General features: G+C 48.6%; 2 protein-coding genes across 5 annotated transcripts in view; both read left to right on the top strand.

The window, feature by feature from the left end:
• LOC127568664 (uncharacterized) overlaps window positions 1-27029 on the top strand; it is a 235837-nt gene that overhangs the window by 57139 nt on the left and 151669 nt on the right. The window lies entirely within an intron of this gene.
• The window catches only part of LOC127568658 (adenylate cyclase type 8-like), a 129643-nt gene that overhangs the window by 83882 nt on the left and 18732 nt on the right, over window positions 1-27029 (top strand). For all 3 annotated transcript variants that reach the window (XM_052012655.1, XM_052012654.1, XM_052012653.1), the window contains exons 12-14: window positions 9397-9557; window positions 16575-16656; window positions 20298-20456. In XM_052012655.1, the coding sequence (XP_051868615.1) occupies window positions 9397-9557; window positions 16575-16656; window positions 20298-20456 (402 nt within the window). The remainder of the gene's footprint in view (window positions 1-9396; window positions 9558-16574; window positions 16657-20297; window positions 20457-27029) is intronic.

The following is a 27029-nucleotide window of genomic DNA, read 5'->3' as shown; positions in this document are numbered from 1 at the left end:
AGACAACATGTGATAAGTGGGAAATGTTTATAAAAGCATGTCAATAAAGAGTTCAGATTCAGCATGTCTCCCAAGGGCAGGAAGCCAAGATGGTAAGTTTAGGGGACCTTGGGTCATGAAGGATATTAGAGGGTTAATCAGTGAGAAGGAGAAAGCCCGAGTCAGATATGGGAAACTGATATCAAATGAGTCATTTGTAGGAGATATGGGAGTGAACTGAAGAAAGAAATTAGGAGGGCAAAAGGGGTTATGAAATAACCTTGGCAATTAGGATTAAGGAGAATCCGAACCCTTCACAAGTATACTGGAAGCAAGAAGGTAGCTAAAGAAAGAGTATTTGCCCTGAGGGACCAAAAGAGTAAGCCGAGTATGGAGCCATTGGACATAAGCAAGGTCCTAAATGAATACTTCTCATCGGTATTCACTGAGGAGAAGGGTGTGGAGGCTGCAGAGTTAGGGAGGAGTACGCTGTTTTCCTGCAGCACATCTGTATCAGGAAGGGGGAAGTGCCAGAAATCTTGGAGCACATTAAGGTGGAAAATCCCCAGGACCTGACGGGATTTATCCCAGGATGTTACGGGAAGAAAGGAGGAGATTGCTGGGGCTCTGGCGGAGATGTTTGGTATTGGTTTATTATTGTCACTTGTACCGAGGTACAGTGAAAAACTTGTCTTACAAACCGACCGTACAGGTCAAATTCATTACACAGTGCAGTTACATTGAGTTAGTACAGAGTGCATTGATGTAGTACAGGTAAAAACAATAACAGTACAGAGTAAAGTGTCACAGCTACAGAGAAAGTGCAGTGCAATAAGGTGCAAGGTCACAACAAGGTAGATCGTGAGATCATGGTCCATCTCATTGTATAAGGGAACTTTTCAATAGTCTTATCACAGTGGGGCAGAAGCTGTCCTTAAGTCTGGTGGTACGTGCCCTCAGGCACCTGTATCTTCTACCCGATGGAAGAGGAGAGAAGAGAGAATGTCCTGGGTGGGTGGGGTCTTTGATTATGCTGGCTGCTTCACCAAGACAGCGAGAGGTAAAGACAGAGTCCACGGAGGGGAGGCTGGTGTCCGTGATGCGCTGGGCTGTGTCCACAACCCTCTGTAGCTTCTTGCGGTCCTGGGCAGACTAGTTGCCGTACCAAGCCGTGATACATCCAGATAGGATGCTTTCTATGGTGCATCGGTAAAAGTTGGTGAGAGTCAAAGGGGACAAACCAAATTTCTTTAGCCTCCTGAGGAAGTAGAGGCACTGGTGAGCTTTCTTGGCCATAGCATCTACAGGATTTGACCAGGACAGCCTGTTGGTGATGTTCACTCCCAGGAACTTGAAGCTATCAAGCTTCTTGACCTCAGCACCATTGACGTAGACAGGTGTATGTACACTGCCCCCTTTCCTGAAGTCAATGACCAGCTCTTTAGTTTTGTTGACATTGAGGGAAAGGTTGTTGTCATGACACCATTCCACTAAGCTCTCTATCTCCTTCCTGTTTACACCTTCATTAGCCACAGGTGAGGTACCAGAGACTGGGGGACAGCAAATCTTGCCCCTAGTTCAAAAAGAGCAAGTTCCCTGAAAGTGGTGTCACAGGTAGACAGGGTGACAGGGTGGTGAAGAAGGCTTTCGGCACACTGGCCTTCACCAGTATAGGAGTTGGGACATTACGTTGCGGTTGTACAAGATGCTATCGAGGCCGCACTTGGAGTATTGTGTTCAGTTTTAGTCACCCTGTTATAGGAAAGACACCACTATAATGGAGAGAGCGCAGAGAAGATCTACGAGGATGCTGCCAGCACTCAAGGGCCTGAGTTATAGGGAGAGGTTGGGCAGTCTTGGACTTTATTCCTTGGAACGTAGGAGAATGAGGGGTGACCTTATACAGGTGTATTAAATCATGAGGGGTATAGATAGGGTGAAGGCACACAGTCTTTTTCCCAGGCAAGGGGAACTAAAAACTAGAGGGCATAGGTTTATGGTGAGATGTGAAAGATTTAAAAGGGACCTGAGGGGCAACACACTGAGGGTGGTGGGTATATGGAACGAGCTGCCAGAGGGAGTGGTTGAGGCAGGTGCAATAATAACATTGAAAGGACATTTGGAGGAGTACATGGATAGGAGGGGTTTAGAGGGATTTGGGCCAGCTGCGGGCAAATGGGACTAGCTTGGTGGGCACTATGGCTGGCATGGATGAGTTGGGCCGAAGGGCCTGTTGCCATGCTGGATTACTCTATGACTCTGTGACTCTAACGATCAGCCTGGAAAGTACAGACAGGTGAGCCTGACAAAAGTAGAAGAGAAGTTGTTGGAGAAGGTTCTGAGGGACAAGATTTATTTACTTGGAAAGGCAGGACTGAGCAGATGGAGTTAGTGTAGTTTGTGCAGGGGAGATCATGTCTCACAAATCTGATTCAGTTCTTTGAGGAGGTTTACATGTACTTTAATAAGACATTTGACAAGGTCCCATGCTGGTCCAGAAGGTTAAAGCATGTTGGCAAACAGAATCCAGAATTGATTTGGTGATAGGAGCAGAGGGTGTGATGGAGAGGTGTTTCTCTGACTGGAAATCTGTGATCAGTGGTGTACCACAGGGATCAGGGCTGGGACCTCTGTTGTTTATCATATATCAATAACTTGGATGAAAATGTAGGTGGTGTGATTAGGAAGTTTGCAGATGACATGAAAATTGATGGAGTGATAGAAAGTTGTTGAAAGACAGCGGCAGACAGACCAGCGGGAGTCTAACCCAGACAAGTGTGAAGTCATGTAGAGTAAATGGCAGAGACCTTAGGGGCATTGATGTACAGAGAGGCCTTGGGGTACAAGTCCACAGCTCCCTGAAAGTGGTGTCACAGGTGGATAGGGTAGTGAAGGAGGTGTGCTTGCCTTCATTGGTCAATGCACTGAGTCTACGAGTTGGTCATCATGTTGCAGCTGTACAAAACATTGGTTAGACCGCACTTGGAGCATTGTAGTCTCCTCACTACAGGAAGTATATGGTAGCAATTGAGAGGGTGCAGAGGAGATTCACCAGGATGCTGCCTGGAACAGAGGGCTGTCGTTATACGGAGAGATTGGTATTGGTTTATTATTGTCACTTGTACCGAGGTACAGTGAAAAACTTGTCTTACAAACCGATCTTACAGGTCAATTCATTGCACAGTGCAGTTACATTGAGTTAGTACAGAGTGCATTGATGTAGTACAGGTAAAAACAATAATAGTACAGAGTAAAGTGTCACAGCTACAGAGAAAGTGCAGTGCAATAAGGTGCAAGGTCACAACAAGGTAGATCGTGAGGTCAGAGTCCATCTCATTGTATAAGGGAACTGTTCAATAGTCTTATTACAGTGGGGTAGAAGCTGTCCTTAAGTCTGGTGGTACGTGCCCTCAGGCTCCTGTATTTTCTGCCCGATGGAAGAGGAGAGAAGAGAGAATGACCCGGGTGGGTGGGGTCTTTGATTATACTGGCTGCTTCACCAAGACAACGAGAGGTAAAGACAGAGTCCAAGGAGGGGAGGCTGGTGTCCGTGATGCGCTGGGCTGTGTCCACAACTCTCTGCAGCTTCTTGCGGTCCTGGGCAGAGCAGTTGCCGTACCAAGCCGTGATACATCCAGATAGGATGCTTTCTATGGTGCATTGGTAAAAGTTGGACAGGCTGGGTTTGTTTTCACTGGGATATGGAGGCTGAGGGGTGACCTTACAGAGGTTTATAAAATTATGTGGGGCGTAGATAGGATAGAGAGCAAGAATGTTTCCCAGGCAGGGGAGTCTAGAACTAGAGGGCATAGGTTTCATGTAAGAGGGGAGGAAGTTAAAGAAGATCTGAGGAGTAAGTTTTTCACACAGAGGGTGGTGGGTATGCAGGATGAGCTGCCAGAGGAGGTGGTAGAGGCGATTAAAAGGTGATTGGACAGGTACTTGGCTGGGAAAGGTGCAGAGGGATAGGGGCTAATGAGAGCAAATGGGACCTAGTGTAGATGGACATGGTCGGCATGGAGGAGGTGGGCCAAAGGGCCTGTTTCAGTGATGTTTGATTTTCTGATTCTATGATTCACTTCCCCCTTAAGTTAAGAAATTTCTCTTTAAATCTGTCAAAAACAGTCTGCCCCTTATTCAGGGACTTTGTCCCTTGTTCCTCAGCCAGGGATAATGTCCTCACTAAAACCAATCTGTTGAATTCTTTAACAATTTTGTAAATTTCAATGAGATTTCCTCTCATCCTTATAAACTCCAGAGAACACAGTCCCAATCTACTTAATGAGTCCTCGTATGGTAAACCCACTATCCTCGGAGCCAGTTGGTGAAGCTTCGCTGCACTCTCTCTGGCAAGTACATCCTTAGATAAGGAGACCAAACTGTACACGATGCTCCAGGTGCAGTCTCACCAAGGTCCTGTACAATTGGGTAAACAACTCAAATCCTCTCATAATCAAGGCCAACATAGCATTTTCCCTCCAAATTGCTAGCTGCACCTGCCTGGGCCCTCAGTGACATGTGTACACACACACCCAGGTCCCTGTAACATCAACGCTGTCCAGTCTCCCACCAGTTAACACACACTCTGCTGATCCTCTCTGCACCAGAGTGGGTGTCCCCACATTCCCCACATTATATTCCAGCTGCCACGTCCTGACCCACTCACTCCGCTTGTCCACATCCCCCTGAAGCCTCTCTACATCCTCCCCCCTACCCACAGCCCCACCCAGTTTAGTATGGTCCGCCAACTTGGGAATGTGACATTGGGCTCCCTCAGCTGATCACTGATACAGATGTGAACAGCTGGGGCCTGGACCCCGATCCCTGTGGTGCCCATCAATCACAGCCTGACACCCTGGGATGGTCTGTTCCACTCTCTACTTGCAGTTCAATGACCAACTCTTAATCCATACCATTACATTAGCCCAACTTCTCATGCCCTAACTTTCATGAGACCTTATTGAAAGCCTTCCAAAAATCTAAATGCACCACATCCACTGGTTCCCCCTTATCTATTGTACCTGATAGCGCTTTAAAGAACTTCCGGAAGGTAGCATTGAATTAAAACATTAGTCAAGGAGTAAACACAAGGGGCAAAGTTACCCACTCCTGCTCTTAGGATGGGTTAACCAGTTTAGAAGATTAAGAAGTGATTTCACTGAAGCACACAAAATTCTCCCTGAGCTTGAAGATCTGGGCATGGTTTTCCCCTGACTGGAGTACCTAGAATCGGGCCACATTCCCAACATGAAGGGATTACCACACCATTCAGTGTTGTGACGAGAAAACTTCTTCACTGAGGTGGTTGTGAATCTTTGGAAGGCTGTGGAAGCTCATTTGCTGAATACATTCAAGACAGGGATCAGTGAATTCTAGATATTAAGGGAATCAAGAGATTCTGGTTTTGTGCAGTAAAACATCAGAACATAACAACTGGGAGCAGGAGAAGACCACTCGGCCCCTCCATCCTGCTCCACCATTCATCAAGATCATGACTGATCTTCTCCCTGAGGACCATCCCTATATCCCTCAATACTATCCAGAAACTTATCGCTCTCGATGTATTGAATGAACTAGGTGACTGAGCCCTCACAACCTCACAGCCACAATGTTATTTGATCAAAGAGTCATACAGCACGGAAACAGGACTTCAGCCCACCAAGGTATACTAACCCATTTACACTAATCCCACTTTCCTCACACATCTTCATCAACATCCCCCCCCCCCCCCCCCCCACCGGCCAACTCTTCTGCCACCTATGTACACAAGGGGCATCTTGCAGTAGCCATTCAGCCTACCAACCGGCACATCATGGGGATGAGGGAGGAAACCAGGGCACTCCGGGGAAGCTGACGCTGTCACAGGGATAACATGTAGACTGCACACGGACAGTACCCAAGGTCAGGACTGAACTCAGATATTTGGAGCACTAATTGCTGCCCCTCTGTGCTGCCCTCAGCTAAGCAGTTGATCTAGGTTGTGATCTATGTCCCAAGCACTGATCCCTGTCAACCTGACATCCTGAGAAAGACCTACTTATTCCCACTCTTTGCTTTCCATCCATAACTCATTCTCAATCCAGGCCCCAACTCTGAGCATTCTAATCTTGTTGACCAACTTCTTGTGTGGGATTCTGAAAATCTAAATAAATCACATCCACTATCCATTCTATGTCACATTCTCACAGATTGGAGAGTGGCAGTGAGGTAGAAGATCGGCCATGACCTTATTGAAGTACAGAGCAGGCAGGAAGGGCTGAATGGCCTATTTCTTGTGTCCTGTAGTGAGTGCTGGAGTTAGTCTGTCCCTTGAGTGGTGTAGGTTGTCAGGAGGATCCAGACAGGCTTAAGGGAATGTGGACAAGTTAATTGAACAGCTAAAGGCACATCAGATGGAATATAATGTAGAAAACTGTGCAGTCATACTGGAAGAAAAATTGGAAAGGTGATGTCTATTTTAAATGGAGAGGTATTCAGAGATACATGGGTGTCCTTGTACACACATCACGAAATGTTCAGATACTGATATCACAAGCAATCAGCACGGCAAGTGGCATATTGCCCTTGATTACAAACGGATTTGAGGAGAAGTGTAGAGACCTCCTACTCCAATCTATAGATGATGCTGCTGAGACTTCATCTGGAATATTGTGTACAGGTCTGGTCTCCCAACTTAGAGAAGGATATGTTTGCGATAAAGGCAGTGAAGCAAAGGCTCACCAGGTTGATTCCTGGGAAGAATCAAGGGTTAGGTTAACTGGAATTGAGATAAGGAGAAGTTTCTTCCCTTTGAGAGTGGTGAACCTTTGGAATTCTCTACTGAGAGGGCTGTGGAAGCTCAGTCACTGGTTCCATTCATAACACAGATCGATAGATTTCTAGATCATGAGGATAGTGCTGGAAATTGGCGCTGAGGTAGGAAATGAGCCGTGAGCTTGATGAATGGCAGAGGAAGCTGACAGGACCAGAGGCCTTTTCCTGCTTCCATATTTATGGCAACTTTGTTGTCTGAGCAGGGACTGAACAGACCAGGCCATTGCTCTCTCCAGTTTAGAAGATAACAGGTGATCTCATTGAAGCGTACAAAATTCTCACTGGGCTTGACAGGGCAGATGTGGGATGATGTTTCCCAGACTGGAATGTCGTGCATCAGGGTTCAGTCCCAAAACAAGGGGTCAACCATTCGGAATACTGATGAGGGGAAATTTCTTCATCCAGAATGTGGTGAATCTTTGCAATTCTCCACCCAAGAGGCAATGGAGGCTCAGTCACTAAGGATATTCAAAATAGGAACTGGTGGGGGATATTTAGATATCAAGGAAATCAAGGGATATCAGTTTAGTGCAGGTAAGAAATAGGAGCAGGAGTAGGCCTTCTGACCCTTTGCACCTGCTGATTAAGGCCATGGCTGATCTGCTACCTCAGCACCATTTTCCAGCTCTACCCCATATCCCTTGATTCCCTTACAGCCCAGAAACCTATCGATTTGTGTTTTGAAAGAACACCATGACTGAGCCTCCACAGACCCCTGGGACAGTGAATGTCAAAGTGAAGAAATGTCTCCCCATCTCTGTTCTCAATGACCAAAGCCCTGTACTGAGACTCTGCTCCCTGGTTCTAGACTCCTTGGGGAAACATCCTCCATGCATCATCCCATTGAGCTCTGTGAAAGTTTTGTACTTTCAATGCAATTTCTCATTCTTCTAAACTCCAGAGTATGCAGACGTAGTCTACTCAGTCTCTCCTCATACGGCAAAGCTGCCATCCCAGGAACCTGTCTAGTGGATCTTCACTGCATTCCCTCGATGGCTGATACATCCTTTCTTAGGTAAGGAAACCAGAACTCCACAATACTCCAGGTGGGGTCTCACCCAGGCCCAGTATAGTTGTAATAAGGCATCTTTACCCTTACACTCAAACCCTCTTGTACTAAACACCATTGTACCTTCCTAAGTAGTGACATGTGTACAAGCAGACCCAGCTCCATTGGAATGTTCACTTTTCAGTCTCTCACCATTTGAAGACGATTCTTCTGCTTTGTGCATCACACTGTTGCACATTGTATCCCATCTGCCATGTACCACACTTGCCCAGCTTGCCCACGGTCCTGGGAGGCTTCATCACATCCTCCACACACCTAATTTAGTATCAGCAGCACACTTGGAAGGATGAGGTTTCAGGGAAAATGTTGATATTCATTGTGTTTAGCTGAGGCCCAAGAACTGTCCCCTGTGGTACAACACACAGACTGCCAACCAAGAATGACTGATAACTTGTTTTATTGTTGTCACGTGTACCGAGGTCCAGTGAAAAACTTTGTTCTGCATGCCATCTGTACAGATCAATTCATCACATCAGTACATCGAGGCAGTACAAGGGGAAAACAATAGCAGAATGCAGAATAAAGTGTTACAGTTACAGAGAGAGTGCAGTGCAGGCAGACAATAAGGTAAAAGGCCAGAGGTAGATTGTGAGGTCAAGAGTCCATCTTATTGTACCAGGGAACCATTCAATAGTCTTATAACAGCGGGATAAAAGCTGTCCTTGACCTGGTGGTACGTGCTTTAAGGCTTTTGTGTCTTCTGCCCGATGGGAGTGGGGAGAAGAGAGAATGTCCGGAGTGGGTGGGGTTTTTGATTATGCTGGCTGCTTTACGGAGGCAGCCAGAAGTGCAGACAGAGTCCATGGAGGGGAGGCTGGTTTCCGAGAACCGGGGCAAGAGATGGGTAGTGAGGGAACCGGGGGCAGTAGGTGGGTGGTGGGGGAACCGGGGCAGTAGGTGGGTGGAGGGGGAACCGGGGCAGTAGGTGGGTGGTGGGGGAACCAGGGGCAGTAGGTGGGTGGTGGGGGAACCAGGGGCAGTAGGTGGGTGTGTGAAAGAGCAAAGTGTATGGGGAAATCTTTGGAAGAAGGGATTTGTTGGGATTGCTCTAACCTTGATGGTATGAATGGCCTCCTATGCTCCAGTGATGTAAGGCGTTATGAGAATTAGGAGTAAGAGTCGGCTTCTGAGCATCTCCAGCCCGTTCCGTTATTCTATAAAATCATGTCTGATCTCAACTTAGCACCCACATCTCCCCACGGCAACCTATCATCCTCAGCTTGTCAAGAATCTGATGACCTCTGCCTGAAATGTATTCACAGACTGCTGCCACCGTTCTTTGGTAACAAAAGTTCCAAAGGTTCGCCATTCTCTGAGAAACAACTCAGCTGTGTTAAATGGGTTCCCCCTTAATTTCAACAGTGACCCCAGTTCTAGATTATCCCACAAGAGGAAACATCCTCTCCACATCCATCCTGAAAAGACCCCTCCGGTCACGTCCCCCCTCACTTTCAGGAAGCGTGGGCTGTTGGGGACGGTGCAGACAATGAGCATGGATGGAGCGGCCCTAACGTCGGCCCTGTTTATTCCCTCAGTTCTTTATGCTGGCTGGTGTATTATCCATGGTCACCTGCGCTGTCTTCCTCCATCTACATTCGGTGGTGAAGATGTTGTGCCTGGCACTGATCATGGTCCTCTACATCTACATTGCTGAAGTCACCGTCCAGCAGTCTGATTTACAACTATCAGTGTCCAGGTAATGTCCCCAGCTTCCAAAATAATTTTCCAGCACAATGCCTTGTTGGACTTTGTCAAAAACCTTCCCAAAATCTGCCCTTATTGACGCTGCTTGTTAGCTCCTCAAAAGGTTCAATCAAGATAGTTAGACATGACCTTCTCCAAACTAATCTCTGCTGATTGTCACTGAACAGAGAGGAACAGACCCCTTGGCCCACCGAGTCTGTGCCAACCATTGAACAAATATTTACGCCTATCATACACAGATCCCATTGGTCTCATCAACTCCCCACAGATTCTACCACTCACCTACACTCTAGGGACAACTAGTGGCCAATTAACCGTCCAACTAGCACAGAAACAGGCCCTTCAGCCCACCTTTTTGCCCAAGTACACTAATTCCATTTACCTGCATTAGGTCCATCCCCTCTGTACCTTGTCTGTGTAAGTGCCTGTCCAAATGTCTCTTAAACACAGTGACTGTATCTGATTCCATCTCCTCTGGCAGCGAGCTCCAGATATCATCCACTCTCTGTGTAAAAAAAAAATGTAACCCTCAGCCCCCCTTTCAAACTCCTCACTCTCACCTTAAAACTATGCCCTCTTGTTTTTGATATCCCTACCAATGGAAAAAGATTTTGTCTATCAACCTTATCAATGCCTCTCATAATCTTGTACATCTCTTTCAGCTCACCCCTCAGCCTCCTTGTCTTCAAGAAGAACAAGCCCAGCCTATCTAATCTCCCCCCCTAGCTCCAATCCAGAAACCACCCTGGTGAATCTCCTCTGCACTCTCTCCAGTGTAACCACATCCTTTCTACATTGTGGTGACCAGAACTGCACGCAGTGTTCCAAGTGCAGTCCAGCAAGTGTTCTGTAGTTGCAACAGAACATCCCACCTGTTATGTTATATGCCTGACCGATGAAGGCCAGCATGCCGTACGCCTTCTTCACCTATCTACCTGTGTTGCCATTTTCCGGGAACTAAGAACTTGAACGCCAAGGTTCACCAGCGTTCCTTAGCCACCTCTGACCAAGGGTCTCCAACCTGAAATGTTGACTGTTTCTCCTCCCACAGATGTGGCCTGACCTGCTGAGTGTTTCCAGCATTCTCTGGTTTTGTTTAACCTTGGTGGCCTGGGTAGAGGAAGGATGTGATTCAGCTGGAGAAGGTGCAGAGAAGATACACGAGAATGTTGCTGGGACTGGGGGCTTAAGCTGCAGCTCTCCTCCAGGCGGTGCTGTGCCTCCAGTTGGCAGCCAGCTCGAACCACAAGCCAACATTTCTCTTGCCTGAAACTAATTTGCTCACTTTCACATTCTCAAGACATCACCATGCACTGGGGGAACGGTGTGCGGTCCTGGTCGCCCAACTATAGGAAGGGTGTCATAAAGCTGGAGAAGGTGCAGAAATGATTCATGAGGACGTTCCCAGGACCGGATGGGTTGGGTTATCGTCGTGGCTATCCCTCGAGGTCGAGGATGATGGTCTTCATTCTGTTGATCTATTTATGGGCTCTCAAGTGGCTTATGAGTCCAACCTTGGCTCTGAAAGTTCTTCCGCAATCAGGGCGGGTAGTTCCAGATGGCAGATCGAGCTTTGCTGGTTGGGTTATAAGGAGAGACTGGACAGGCTGGGACTTTTTTCCCAGGAGCGAAGGAGGCTGAGGGGTGAGCTTAGAGAGGATTATAAAATCATGGGGGGCACAGACAGAGTGGGTGGTCACAGTCTTTTCCCCAGGGCAGGGGAGTCTGAAGGCAGAGGGCACAGGTTTAAGGTGAGAGGGGAAAGATTTAAAGGGGACCTGAGGGACAGGTTTTTCACACAGAGGGTGGTGGGTGTGTGGAACGAACTGCCAGAGGAAGTGGTTGAGGGGGATGTAGTTGCCACAGTTACAATGTTTAAAAGACATTTGGACAGCTTCATGGATATTAAAAATTAAGAGGGATAGAGCTGGGACCTTTATTGTTTGTGATATATATATAGACTGATCCCCTCCTGTCCCAGGGTGTGACTGACTGACTGATCCCCTCCTGTCCTGGGGTGTGACCGACTGATCCCATCCTGTCCCCGGGCTGTGACCGACTCTTAGAATCATAGAACAATACAGGCCCTTCGGCCCACCATGTTGTGCTGCCCTTCAAACCACTCCTAAGACTATCTAACCCCTTCCTCCCACATATCCCTCTATCTTAAATTCCTCCATATGCTTATCTAACAATCTCTTGAACTTGACCAACATATCAGCCTCCACCACCACCCCAGGCAGTGCATTCCATGCACCAACCACTCTCTGGGTGAAAAACCTCCCTCTGACATCTCCCTTGAACTTCCCACCCATTACCTCAAAGCCATGTCCTCTTGCATTAAGCATTGGTGCCCTGGGAAAGAGGCACTGGCTGTCCACTCTATCTATTCCTCTTAATATTTTGTACACCTCTATCACGTCTCCCCTCATCCCCCTTCTCTCCAAAGAGTAAAGTTCTGGCTCCTTTAGTCTCTCCTCATAATCCATACTCTCTAAACCAGGCAGCATCCTGGTAAATCTCCTCTGCACCCTTTCCAACACTTCCACATCCTTCCTATAATGAGGCAACCAGAACTGGACACAGTTTTGTAGCGCTGCATCATTACCTCGTGGCTCTTAAACTCGATCCCACGACTTATGAAAGCTAACATCCCATAAGCTTTCTTAACTACCCTATCCACCTGTATCTACTTCTTGTAGTGAGGCGACCAGAACTGAGCACAGTACTCCAAGTGGGGTCTGACCAGGGACCTATATAGCTGCAACAATACCTCTCAACTCCTAAATTCAATTCCCCGATTGATGAAGGACAATACACCATATGCCTTCTTAACCACAGTCAACCTGCGCCGCCACTTTGAGTGTCCTATGGACTCGGACCCCAAGATCCCTCTGATCCTCCACACTGCCAAGAGTCCTACCATTAAGACTATATTCCACCAACATATTTGACCTACCAAAATGAACCACTTCACACTTATCTGGGTTGAACTGCATCTGCCACTTCTCAGCCCAACTTTGCATCCTATCTATGTCCCTCTGTAACCTCTGACAGCCCTCCAAACTATCCACAACACCCCCAACCTTTGTGTCATCCACAAACTTACTAACCCATCCCTCCACTTCCTCATCCAGGTCATTTATAAAAATCACAAAGAGTAAGGGACCCAGTACAGATCCCTGAGGTACACCACTGGTCACCGACCTCCACTCAGAATACAACCCTTCAACAACCACGGTTTGCCTTCTGTGGGCCAGCCAGTTCTGGATCCACACTGCAATGTCCCCTTGGATCCCATGCCTCCTCACCTTCTCCATAAGCCTCGCATGGGGTACCTTATCAAATGCCTTGCTGAAATCCATATACACTACATCTACTGCTCTCCCTTCATCGATGTGCTTAGTCACATCCTCAAAAAATTCAATCAGGCTCGTAAGACAGGACCTGCCCTTGACAAAGCCATGCTGACTATTCCTAATCATATTATACCTCTCCAAATGTTCATAAATCCTGCCTCTCAGGATCTTCTCCATTAGCTTACCAACCACTGAGGTAAGACTCACCGGTCTATAATTTCCTGGGCTATCCCTACTCCCTTTCTTGAATAAGGGAACAACATCCACAACGCTCCAATCTTCCGGAACCTCTCCCGTCTCCATCGACGATGCAAAGATCATCGTCAGAGGTTCCGCAATCTCCTCCCTCACCTCCCACAGCAGCCTGGGGTACATCTCAGCCGGTCCTGGCGACTTATCTACCTTGATGCTTTCCAAAGGTTTCAGCACCACCTCTTTTCTAATATCTATATGCTAAAGCTTTTCAGGCCGCTGCAAGTCCCCACTACAATCACCCAGATCTTTTCCCGTGGTGAATACTGATGTAAAGTATTCATTAAGTACCTCCGCCATTTCTTCCGGATCCATACACAGTTTCCCACTGCTGCACTTGATAGGCCCTATCCTTTCGCATCTCATCCTCTTACTCTTCACATACTTGTAGAATGCCTTGGGGTTTTCCTTAATCCTGCCCACCAAGGCCTTCTCATGTCCCCTTCTGGCTCTCCTAATCTCCTTCTTAAGTTCCTTCCTTTTAGCCTTGTACTCTTCCAGATCTCTAACATTACCGAGCTCTCTGAACCTTTTGTAAGCTTTTCTTTTCCTTTTGACTAGATTTACTATAGCCTTCGTACACCACGGTTCCTGTATCCTCTTGTGATTCCCCTGTCTCATTGGAACATGTCTATGCAGAGCTCCACACAAATATTCCCTGAATATTTGCCACATTTCTTCCGTACTTTTCCCAGAGAACATCTGTTCCCAATTTAATCTTCCAATTTCCTGCCTGAGAGCCTCATAATTCCCTTTACTCCAAGTAAACGCCTTTCCAGTCTGTCTGTTCCTATCCCTCTCCAGTGCTAATGTAAAGGAGGTAGAATTATGATCACTATCACCAAAATGTTCACCCACTGAGAGATCTGACACCTGACCAGGTTCATTTCCCAATATCAAATCAAGCACAGCCTCTCCTCTTGTAGGTCTATCTACATACTGTGTCAAGAACCCTTCCTGAACACACCTAACAAACTCCACCCCATCCAAACCCCTCATTGTCTGGAGATGCCAATCGATGTTTGGGAAATTAAAATTCCCCATCACAACAACTCTGTTATTCTCACACCTTTCTAGGATCTGCTTCCCTATCTGCTCCTCAATAACCCTGTCACTATTGGGTGGCATATAAAAAACACCCAGCACCGTTATCGACCCCTTCCTGTTCCTAACCTCCACCCACAGAGACTCTGTAGACAATCCCTCCACAACGTCTACCTTTTCCGCAGCTGTGACACTATCTCTGATCAACAGTGCCACTCCCCCACCTCTCTTGCCTCCCTCCCTGTCCTTCCTGAAACATCTAAATCCCGGCACTTGAATCAACCGTTCCAGTCCCTGAGCCATCCAAGTCTCTGTAATGGCCACCACATCATAGCTCCAAGTATCGATCCAAGCTCTAAGCTCATTCGCCTTGTTCACAATACTCCTTGCGTTAAAATAGACACATCTCAAGCCTGTCTGAACACGTCCCTTCTCTATCACCTGCCTTTGGTACTTACTCCTAGCTTCCTCTATTTGAGAGCCAAACACCTCTTCCCCAGTCTCTCCAGTATGGATCCCATCCCCCAACAATTCTAGTTTAAACTCTCCCCAGCAGCCTTAGCAAACCTCCCCGCCAGTATGTTGGTCCCCCTGGGATTCAAGTGCAACCCGTCCTCTTTGAGCAGGTCATACCTGCCCCAAAATAGGCCCCAATGATCCAGAAAACTGAATCCCTGCTCCTTACTCCAATCCCTCAGCCATGCATTTAACCTCCTCCTCATTCTGTTCCTATACCCACTGTCACTTAGCACAGTCAGTAATCTGGAAATTACTACCTTTGAGGTCCTGCTTCTCAACTTCCTTCCTAATTCTCTATAGTCTCTTTTCAGGACCTCATTCCTCTCCCTCCCTATGTTTGGTACCAATATGTACCACGACCTCTGGCTGTTCTCCCTCCTCCTTCAGGATATCTTGGACACAATCTGAAACATCCCGGACCCTGGCACCTGGGAGGCAAACTACCTTCCGAGTTTCTTTCCTGCGTCCACAGAATCGCTTGTCTGCCCACCTAACTATAGAGTCCCCCATCACTAGTGCCCTCCTCTCTCCTTCCCTACCCAACTGAGCCACAGGGCCAGGCTCTGTGCCAGAGACACTGCCACTGTTGCTTCCCCAGGTAGGCTGTTTCCCCCAACAGTACTCAAGCAGGAGTACTTATTGTCAAGGAGTACAGCCACAGGGGTACTCTCTAGTACCTGACTCTTCCCCTTCCCCTTCCTGACTATGACCCAAATGCCTGATTCCAATGTTCCTGGTGTGACCACCTGCCTATAGCTCCTCTCTATCACCTCCTCACTCTCCCTGACCAGACGAAGGTCATCGAGCTGCATCTCCAGTTCCCTAACACGGTCCCTCAGGAGCTGCAGCTCAACACACCGGGTGCAGACGTAGCCATCCCGGAGGCAGGGAGACTCCGGGAACTCCCACATCTGACACAGAGTACAGGAAACTGCACTCATACCCTTTCCTTTCCTTGTCACCTACCTTTCGCCGCCCCTTTAGCGCCTAAGCCCCTTGAGCCAAAGCCCAGAACACTCTGCTCCCTCTCACTCCACTGCCCGTTCCGACGCTGCCCGCTCGATAGGGTGGTTTGCTTTTTAAACAGCCCGCGCCTTACCTGCTGACGTCACGCACCTGCGCAGTGCAGTCCCCACTATTCCCGATTAAAACTTATTTAAAAACTTATAAAACGGAACCTCACTCAACTTAACCTTACAATAAAAACTCTATACAAAAAAAAGGAAAACTTATCTGTCCCGAAGTCCTGACCTCTGCCGAAGCGAAACCCACGAAACCTCTTCCTGTATTCTTTGCTCTTATCCGTATGCATGACAAATCTAAATGTTAGGGACCGATCCCCTCCTGCCCTGGGGTGCAATTAATAGATCTCTTTGGTTCCTTCTGTCATTTTGTTGCTGGTTTTCGCAGGCCTGCTGTTCTGGTTCCTTGCAGCTTTCACATCGTGCTCAATTGCACACACCCTGTAGTCCTCACTGATCCCCTCACATACAGCCACTGGTGTCACCGCTGCCTACACAAGCCCACTGATCCTATGGCCGCACTGATCCCCTCACATACAGCCACTTGCCACCCCAAGAGTCTCTCCACTGGTTTCCCTGCTGACCACACAAACCCACTGATCTCACTGGTCACTCACTAGTCATCCCACAGGTCACACTGATCACCACATTGACCACACAAACCCACTGTTCCGTGGTTGAACTGTCCCAAGGCTCAGCCCATCAGTTCAAGCACAGTCAGGGATGGGCAGGAGCAGCTGACCTAGACACAGAAGCCCACGACCTCGTGTGACTCCTTGCAGAGTGACTAACTCTTTGTTTCTGCCTTCACAGCGCCTACACCAACTGGCGTCAAGGGATCGTCGTCCTACTGATGTTTATGTTTGTCATCACCGTCTTTTACCATGGGCGACAGGTAAACCCCTCGATGTAGATAGATAACATGACAATATGGATGGATGGGTCAGTCAGTTTGCAGATGACACAGACTGGTGGAGTTGTGGACAGTGTAGATGGCCGTCAAAGGATACAGTGGGATACAGATCACTGCTATATCTGGGCAGAGAAATGGCAGAGGGAGTTTAATCCGAACAAGTGTGAAGTGATGCACTTTGGGAGATCAAATGCAAGAGGAAAGTGTACAGTTAATGGCAGGACCCTTAGTAGTGTTGATGTACGGGGATCTTAGGGTCCAACTCCATAGCCCACCCAAAGTGGCAAGACAAGTAGACAGAGTGGTAAAGAAGGTGTACGGCGTGCTTGCCTTGATCGGTCAGGGCACTGAACATAAAAGCCAAGAAGTGATGTTGCAGCTGTGTAAAACTTTGGTCAGGCCACACTTGGAGTGTTGTGTGCAGTTCTGGTCACCCCGTTACAGGAAGGGTGTGGAGGCTTTAGAGCGGGTGCAGAAGAGGTTCACCAGGATATTTCCTGGATTAGAGGTCCGACAAACCTGGATTGTTTTCTTTGGAGCGGAGGAGGCTGAGGGAGACCTGGTAGAGTTTTATAAAATTATGAGATGCAGAGACAGACAGTCAGAATCCTTATCCCAGGGTGGGAGTGTCAAGTACTAGAGGACATGCTTTTAAGGTCAGAGGGGGAAAGTTTAGAGATGTGGGGGGGCGAACATTTTTACAGAGCAGTGGGTGCCTGGAATGCGCTACCAGGGTTGGAGGTGGAGGCAGGTAAGGTTGGGGCACAGAATCAGATTTATTACCACTGACGTATGTCGTGACATTTGTTGTTTTGTGGCAGCAGTACAGTGAATAAGTAAATGCATAAATACTACTGTCAGTTACAAAAATAAATAAATAGTGCAAAAGAAGAATAATGAGGTCGTGTTCGTGGGTTCACGGACTGTTCAGAAATCTGATGGGGGAGGGGAAGAAGCTGTTCCTAAATCATTGAGTGTGAGTCTTCAGGCTCCTGTACCTCTTCCACAGCCTTTGGGTATATAGGCTGGGCCTTGGCTGGTCTCCGGCCTCTCCCTGGGTCTCTGGTGCACAGCCTGGGTCTTGGCTTGGGTTATCCCTGGGACTGGTGCACAGCCTGGGTCTTGGCTTGGGTTATCCCTGGGACTGGTGCACAGCCTGGGTCTTGGCTTGGGTTATCCCTGGGTCTCTGGTGCACATCCTGGGTCTTCACAAGATCACAAGACAAGGGAGCAGAAGCAGGCCGTTCGGCCCATCGAGTCTGCTCCAAGGAAAAGGTGAAAAAAGAAATGAGAAATGGGGAATGGAGGAGGAAACAAAAAAAACCTATTCTAATCCCAATTTCCGGCCTTATCCCCATATCCCTTGATACCCTGACTATTTAGATATCTATCTATCTCCTCCTTGAACGCCCCCACTGATCTGGCCTCCACTGCTGTACGTGGCAAGGAGTTCCACAAATTTACCACCCTCTGGCTAAAGAAATTTCTCCTCATCTCTGTTTTGAAACTGTACCCTCTAATTCTAAGATTGTGCCCTCTGGTCCTGGACTCACCTACCAAGGGAAACAGCCTAGCCACATCTACTCTGTCCTTTCCTATCAACATTTTAAATGTTGCTATGAGGTCCCCTCTCATTCTTCTGTACTCCAGTGAGTACAGTCCAAGAGCCGACAAACTCTCCTCATACGTAAGCCCTTTCATTCCTGGAATCATCCTCGTAAATCTCCTCTGAACCCTCTTGGCTTGGGTTATCCCTGGGACTGGTGTACAAAATGGTCTTGGCTTGGGTTATCCCTGGGACTGGTGCACAGCCTGGGTCTTGGCTTGGGTTATCCCTAGGTCTCTGGTGCACAGCATGGGTCTTGGCTTGGTTTATCCCTATGTCTCTGTTGCACAGCCTGGGTCTTGGCTTGGGTTATCCCTGGGTCTCTGGTGCACAGACTGGGTCTTGGCTTGGGTTATCCCTGGGACTGGTGCACAGCCCAATTCTTGGCTTGGGTTATCCCTGGGTCTGGTGCACAGCCTGGGTCTTGGCTTGGGTTATCCCTGGTCTCTGGTGCACAGACTGGGTCTTGGCTTGGGTTATCCCTAGGTCTCTGGTGCACAGCCTGGGTCTTTGCTTGATTTATCCCTATGTCTCTGGTGCACAGCCTGGGTCTTGACTTGGGTTATCCCTAGGTCTCTGGTGCGCAGCCTGGGTCTTGGCTTGGGTTATCTCTGGAACTGGTGCACAGCCTGAGCCTTGTCTTGGGTTATCCCTGGGACTGGTGCAGAGCTTTTGTTTTATTGTTATTGGTATTGGTTTATTATTGTCACTTGTACCGAGGTACAGTGAAAAGCTTATCTTACAAACCGATCGTACATGTCAATTCATTACACAGTGCAGTTACATTGAGTCAGTACTGAGTGCATTGATGTAAAAACCATTACAGTACAGAGTAAAGTGTCACAGCTACAGAGAAAGTGCAGTGCAATAAGACGCAAGGTCACAACAAGGTAGATCGTGAGGTCATAGTCCATCTCATTGTATAAGGGAACTGTTCGATAGTCTTATCACAGTGGGGTAGAAGCTGTCCTTAAGTCTGGTGGTACGTGCCCTCAGGCTCCTGTATCTTCTACCCGATGGAAGAGAAGAGAAGAGAGAATGTCCCGGGTGGGTGGGGTCTTTGATTATGCTGGCTGCTACACCAAGACAACGAGAGGTAAAGACAGAGTCCAAGGAGGGGAGGCTGGTGCCCGTAATGCGCTGGGCTGTGTCCACAACTCTCTGCAGTTTCTTGTGGTCTTGGGCAGAGCAGTTGCCATACCAAGCCATGATACATCCAGACAGGATGCTTTCTATGGTGCATCGGTAAAAATTGGTGAGAGTCAAAGGGGACAAACCAGATTTCTTTAGCCTCCCGAGGAAGTAGAGGCGCTGGTGAGCTTTCTTGGCCGTGGCTTCTACGTGATTTGACCAGGACAGGCTGTTGGTGATGTTCACTCCCAGGAACTTGAAGCTCTCAACCCTCTCGACCTCAGCACCATTGATGTCGACAGGTGCACGTACACCGCCCCCTTTCCTGAAGTCAATGACCAGCTCTTTTTGTTTTGTTGACATTGAGGGAAAGGTTGTCATGACACCATGTCACTAAGCTCTCTATTTCCTTCCTGTACTCCGACTCATCGCTGTTTGAGATACAGCCTACAACGGTGGTATCATCTGCGAACTTGTAGATGGAGTTAGAGCAGAATCTGACCACACAGTCATGAGTGTATAGTGGGTAGAGTAGAGCGCTGAGGATGCAGCCTTGTGGGGCACCAGTGTTAAGAATAATCGTGCCGGAGGTATTGCTGCCTATCCTCTCTGACTGACTGTTTTAGCAGCTGTTATGCTGGCGTGTTATTTCTTGGGGATGATGTTGGATAATTCTGATGTGCCTGTGCTTCACACAAAGCCTTAAAGAGGACTATCAGTGGTGTTAGTGCAGTGCAGCTTTCCAAGTGCGCCCTTGCATCGTGTGTCCAGGCACATGGACTGCTGCCTTCAGGGGCAGTGTTGGGGCTGTTCCACTGGGCTGGTGTGACTTGTGGGCCCCGTGTGCTAAGACTGACTACCTGCCTTTCTCCCACATGCTCGACAGGTGGAGGTAACAGCACGACTGGACTTCCTGTGGAGGCTGCTGGCCAAACGGGAGATGGAAGAGATGGCAGAGTTACGACAACACAACGAGAGCCTGCTCAACAACATCCTGCCAAGCCACGTGGCACAGCACTTCCTCAACAGGGAGCCGGATGACGAGGTACATCAGCTCCTAAACAACTTCCCTTCCCTTCCTTGGTCTGCAAGGCAGGAGGTGATTGCCCAGCCCTGGGAAAGTGCTGATGAGCTGCTGTGGTCCTCTGGTGATGGGGCAGAGGTGGCACAGCTGCAAGCCCAGTGCCAACCATAAACTTTACTGTTCCAAAAGGAACATAAGGCTCCTGGTGCCAGCCATTTTAATTCCCCTCCCCATGCCCACACTGACCTGTCTGTCTGCACTGGCAATGGAGGAGGCTGAGAGCAAAGTAAGGCCAAACACCAACTGCAGGAACAGCGCCTAACATTGCCCCTGGGTGGTCTACACCCCGACAGCATGAACATTGAATTCTCCAGCTTCTGGTAACCTGCTCCCCCTCTGTCCCTTTGTCTCTCTTCAGGTCCCCCTCCACCCACCCCGGCCCCCATCACCCTGTTCCTTCCCCTCCCCACCCCCTCCATCTGCCCGTCACCCACACACCCCTCCCACTGGGTCCCCCCCCCCACCACTGTTCCCACCTGCCCACCATTCTTCCCTTATTTGGTTCCAGGCTCCCCCTTCCTCTGCTGTCAGATCCCACCACCTGCAGCCCTCTGTCACCCCCACCCCTCACCTCCCTGACTCCATCTGCCAATCAAACCCTCCTCACGTAGATCCACCCATCAGCTGCCAGCTCTTGCCCTACCCCTCCTCCTCACCCCTTTATCTCCTCTCCATCTTTCAGTCCAGATGAAGGCTCCTGACCCGCAACGTCAACTGCCCATTTCCCTCCGTGGATGCAGCCTAACCCGCTGAGTTCCACCAGCAGCTTGTTTTTTTTGCTCCAGATTCCAGTCTGATGGTTCATACTTAAGAAGCTAATGTTCTGGGCAGCTGATACGCCCCACATCCCAGAGGTGGCTTTACAGACAGTGGACACTCTGGTCCTCTCCATCTTAGATTGTGGCCGTGTTGCTGCAGACCGGAGTGTAGCCAATGTGACCCCACTGTCAGAGAAAGGAGGGGGAGACCTGACCTGACACCAGTGGTGTGGACAGTGCTGGAATCTGTAATGAAGGCTGCAGTAACAGAACAGCTGGCGGAGAATAATGGGGTAGAGTGGAGTCGGTGTGGATTTGTGCAGGATTTGACGAATCTTCTGTGAGGAGGTGACCAGTGGAACGGATAAGGGGGAACCAGTGGATGTGGTGTGTTGGGATGTTTTGTCCACATTCGATATCATCCCACACAGGAGGTCACTCAACATGGTTCCAGCTCACACGACTGGGGATAATGTACGGACATGGGGGAGGAACTGGTTATCGGACAGGAAGCAAAGAGTGGGAACGAACAGACTGTTCTCGGGGTGTCAGCCTCTGACTGGTGGGGCCGTTGAATCATAGAGCGACACAACATCGAAACAGGCCCTTCGGCCCAACATGTCCATGCTAACTGTCAAGTACCTATCTGTATCAATCCCATTTACCAGCACTTGGTCAGCAGCCTTCACTGCCTCAGTGATTCAGTGCTTGTCTGGTTACTTCTTGTGTTGTGTTTGCCTCTGTCACCCCCTCAGGCCCAGGTTCACAACCTGCAGCAACACTTTGGCTGAGGGGACCAAGTATCATGTTTTCCCAAATTACCAGACGATACTAAACTGGGAGGGATAGTTAGTAGGGTGGTTTCAAAGGGACATGGGCAAGCTGGGAGGGTGAGGAGATGGCAGATGCAATGTGAGGTCATCCTCTTCAGTAGAAAACAGAGAAATATTTATGAAGTGGTGAGAGTACACGTCACTGAAGACCAAACATCAGGTGCAGCAACAGTTCCGAGGGCAGATGGTTTTTTGGCCTTTACCAGAGAGGACATGACTACAGCAGTGAGGAAGTCTCAGAGGCAGAATAAGGGTTGGGCCATTTAGGACAGAGAAGAAAAGGAATTTCTTCCCTCAAGAGGACAATGAACCTTTGGAATTTCTACCCTAGAATTCTGAATGTTCAGTCGTTGATGGATAGGTTTCAGAACAGATGGATAGGTTTCTGGATACTGTGGGTTAGGTCAAGAAAATGGCACTCAGGGAGAAGATGATGGTGATCTGGGTGAATAGTGCAGCAGTCGAGGGCCTGGGTAGACGGCTCCTGCTGTTATTTCGTATGTCATGCCCAACCTCTGTCCTACTCTACACCAGATACCACCCTGGTCCAGCTAAGTTCTGCTCGATGGTGACCCCAGTAATTCAACATCAGCCCCAGATCCAGTTAGGATGATGTGATCTCTTGCATCCAGCCGGTGCAGTTATGTTAGTGCGACTGAGACAACCTTTGTGGAGGGCAGTGGTCAGTTCTGTCAGTACTGGTGTTACTGAGGTACTTACGGGATAACGAGGAGTTCACAGATAAGAGCTACAGGGAGGCAGTCACTCTTAAGCTGCAGGAGGCAATTAGCTAGGTGACTGTCAGGATAAGGACGGAGAATAGACAGGTAGTGCAGAGTACCCCTGTGCCATTCCCCTCAATAACAGGTATACCGCTTTGGATACTGTTGGAGGGGAATGACCTACCAGAGGAAAGCTGCAGTGACCAGGTCTCTGGCACTGAGCCTGGTCGTGTGGTGCAGAAGGGAAGGGGGGAGAAGAGGAGAGCGGTGGTGATGGGAATTCCATAGTAAGGGGGGCAGACAGGAGATCCTGTGGACGTGAAAGAGACTCCCGGATGGTATGTTGCCTCCCGGGTGCCAGGGTCAGGGACGTCTCGGATCGAGTCCACAGCATTCTGAAGGGGAGGGCGAACAGCCAGAGGTCGTGGTACATATTGGTACCAATGACATAGGTAGGAAAAGAGATGAGGTCCTGAAGAGGGAATATAGGGAGTTGGGTAGGAAGCTGAAAAGCAGGACCTCAAGGGTAGTAATCTCTGGACTGCTGCCTGTGCCACGTACCAGTGAGGGTAAGAATAGGATGATTTGGCAGTTGAATGCGTGGCTGAGGAGTTGGTGCAGGGGGCAGGGTTTCAGATTTGTGGATCATTGGGATCTCTTCTGGGAAAGATACTATCTGTACAAAAGGGACGGGTTACACCTGAACTGGAGGGGGACCAATATTCTTGCAGGCAGGTGTGTTGGAGTTGTTGGGGAGGGTTTAAACTAGTTTGGCAGGGGTATGGGAACCTGAGTGATAGGTTAGAACATAGAACATTACAGCACAGTACAGGCTCTTCTGCCCACGATGTTGTGCCAACATTTTATCCTGCTCTAATATCTATCCAAGCCTTCCCTCCCACATAGCCCTCCATTTCTCTATCATTCCTGTGGCTAAGAGTCTCTTAAATGTCTCGAATGTATCTGCCCCCATAACCTCTGCCGGCAGTGCGTTCCACGCACCCACCACTCTCTGTGTAAAAAAAACTTACCCCTGACATCCCCCTTGTACCTTCCCCCAATTACCTTAAACTTATGCCCCTCGCGTTAGCCATTTTTGCCCTGGTAAAAAGTCTCTGCAGTTAGTTGGATGGGCTGAAGTGTGTCTACTTTAATGCGAGAAGTATCAGGAACAAGGCTGATGAACTTAGAGCGTGGGTCAGTATGTGGAACTATGACGTGGTGGCCATTACAGAGACTTGGCTGTCACAAGGGCAGGAATGGTTGCTGGATATTCCAGGGTTGAGATGTTTCAAAAGGGACAGGGACGGAGGTAAAAGAGGTGGGGAGTGGCTTTGCTGATCAGGGACAGTGTCACAGCTGTAGAAAGGGAGGATGTCCTGGAGGGATCGTCCACTGAGTCAGTGTGGGTGGAGGTTAGAAACAGGAAGGGAGCGATGACTCTATTGGGAGTATTCTACAGACCCCCCCAGTAGCAGCAGAGACACTGAGGAGCAGATCAGGAGGCAGATTTTGGAGAGTTGCAAAAATAACAGGGTTATTGTCATGGGTAATGTCAACTTCCTTAATATTGATTGGCACCTCCTTAGTGTAAAGAGGATAGATGGGGCAGAGTTTGTTCGGTGTGTCCAGGAAGGATTCCTGACACAGTATGTGGACAGGCCGACTAGAGGAGAGGCCATTCTGGACCTGGTACGAAGCAATGAGCCTGATCAGGTTTCAGATCTCTTGGTCGGAGAGCATTTTGGAGATAGTGACCATAACTCCTTGACCTTTACCATAGCCTTGGAGAGGGATAGGAGCAGACGATATGGGAAAGTATTTAACTGAGGGAGGGGGAATTATGATGCTATTGGGCAGGAACTTGGGAGCATTAATTGGGAACAGATGTTCTTGGGGAAGTGCTCAACAGAAATATGGAGGTTGTTTAGGGAGTACTTGCATGGGGTTCTGGATAGGTTTGTCCCATTGAGGCAGGGTAAGGATGGTAGAGTGAAGGAACCGTGGTTGACATGAGATGTAGAATATCTTGTCAAGAGGAAGAAAGGAGCTTACCTGAGGTTTAGAAAGCATGGATTAGACACGGCTCTGAAGGGTTACAAGGTAGCCAGGAGGGACCTTAAGAATGGACTTAGGAGAGCTAGAATGAGGCATGAGATGTCCTTGGCAAGGAGGATCAAGGAAAACCCCAAGACGTTCTACAAGTATGTGAAGAATAGGAGGATGACTAGAGTGAAGGTCGGACCGATCAGGGATAAAAGAGGAAACGTGCCTGGAGTCGGAAGAGGTAGGGGAGGTCCTTCATGAATACTTTGCTTCAGTATTCACCAGAAAGAGAGACCTTGACATTTGTGAGGATGGCGTACGATGGGCTGATACGCTAGGGTATGTCGACGTGAGGAAAGGGGATGTGCTGGAACTATTGAAAAACATTAGGATAGATAACTCACCGGGGCCGGACGGGATATATCCAAGGTTATTATGGGAAGCGAGGGAAGAGATTGCTGTGCCTTTGGCGATGATCTCTGCATCCTCACTGGCCACAGGAGTAGTGTCAGATGATTGGAGGTGGCAAATGTTCCTTTGTTCAACAAAGGGATAACCCTGAGAATTACAGACCAGTGAGTCTTACTTCAGTGGTGGTCAAATTACTGGAGAAGATTCTGAGAGACAGGATTTATGGGCATTTAGAGGAGCATAGGCTGATTAGGGACAGTCAGCATGGCTTTGTGAGGGCCAGGTCGTCCCTCACGAGCCTGATTGAATCCTTTGAGGATGTGATAAAGTACATTGATAAAGGTAGAGCAGTGCATGTGGTGTACATGGATTTTACTAAGGTGTTTGATAAGGTTCCTCATGGAAGACTCATTCAGAAAGTCAGGAGGCATGGGATCCAGGGAAACCTGGCTGTGTGAATTCAGAATTGGCTCGCCCATAGAAGACAGAGGGTGGTGGTAGATGGGGCGTATTCTGCCTGGAGGTCGGTGAGCAGTGGTGTTCCGCAGGGATCTGTTCTGGGACCCCTCCCCTTTGTGACTTTTATGAATGACTTGGATGAGGATGTGGAAGGGTGGGTTAGTAAGTTTGCAGATGACACAAAGGTTGGTGGTGTTGTGGATAGTGTAGAAGGTTGCCGTAGGTTACAACAGGATATTGATAGGATACAGACCTGGGCTGAGAAGTGGCAGATGGAGTTTAGCCCAGAAAAGCGTGAAGTGATCCACTTTGGGTGATTGAATTTGAAGGCAGAATACAAGGTTAATGATAGGACTCTTGGCAGTGTGGAGGAGCTGAGGGACCTTGGGTCCATGTCCATAGATCTCTCAAGGTTGTTGTGCAGGTCGATAGGGTTGTTAAGAAGGCATATGCAGTGTTGGCCTTCATTAGCCAGGGTAATGAGTTTAAGAACCGCAAGGTAATGTTGCAGCTCTATAAAACTCTGGTTGGACCACACTTGGAGTATTGTGTTCAGTTCTGGTCGCCTCATTATAGGAAGGATGTGGAAGCTTTCGAGAGGGTGCAGAGGAGATTTACCAGGATGTTGCCTGGAATGGAGAGCATGTCTTATGAGGATAGGTTGAGTGAACCCGGGCTTTTCTCTGGAGGAGGATGAGAGGTGACTTGATAGAGATGTACAAGATGATAAGAGGCATAGATCGAGTGGACAGTCAGAGACTTTTTCCCAGGGCATAAATGGCTAACACGAGGGGACATAATTTTAAGGTGATTGGAGGAAGGTATAAGGGGGATGTCACAGAGTGGTGGGTGCGTGGAACGCACTGCCGGCAGAGGTGGTGGAGACAGATACATTAGGGACATTTAAGAGACTCTTCGATAGGCACATGAATGATAGTAAGATAGGATGCTACGTGCGAGGGAAGGGTTTGATATACCTTAGAGCAGGATAAATGTCAGCACAACATTGTGGGCCGAAGGGCCTGTACTGTGCTGTAATGTTATGTTGAAGTTGTATGAGACATTGGTGAAGCCACAGTTAGAGTATTGTGTGCAGTTCTGATCACCTACCTACAGGAAAGATATCAATAAGCCTTAAAGAGTGCAGAGAAAATTTACAGGGATGTTGCGGGACTTGAGGACCTGAGTTACAGGGAAAGGTTGAGTAAGTTCGGACTTTATTCCCTGGATTGCAGGAGAATGAGGGGAGATCCTATAGAGGTATACAAAGTTATGAAGGGTATAGATAGGGTGAATGCATGCAGG

This window comes from Pristis pectinata, chromosome 3 (assembly GCF_009764475.1).
Source record: "Pristis pectinata isolate sPriPec2 chromosome 3, sPriPec2.1.pri, whole genome shotgun sequence".
In the NCBI taxonomy this organism is placed as follows: Eukaryota; Metazoa; Chordata; class Chondrichthyes; order Rhinopristiformes; family Pristidae; genus Pristis; species Pristis pectinata.
This window is presented reverse-complemented; position numbering and strand designations above follow the sequence as displayed.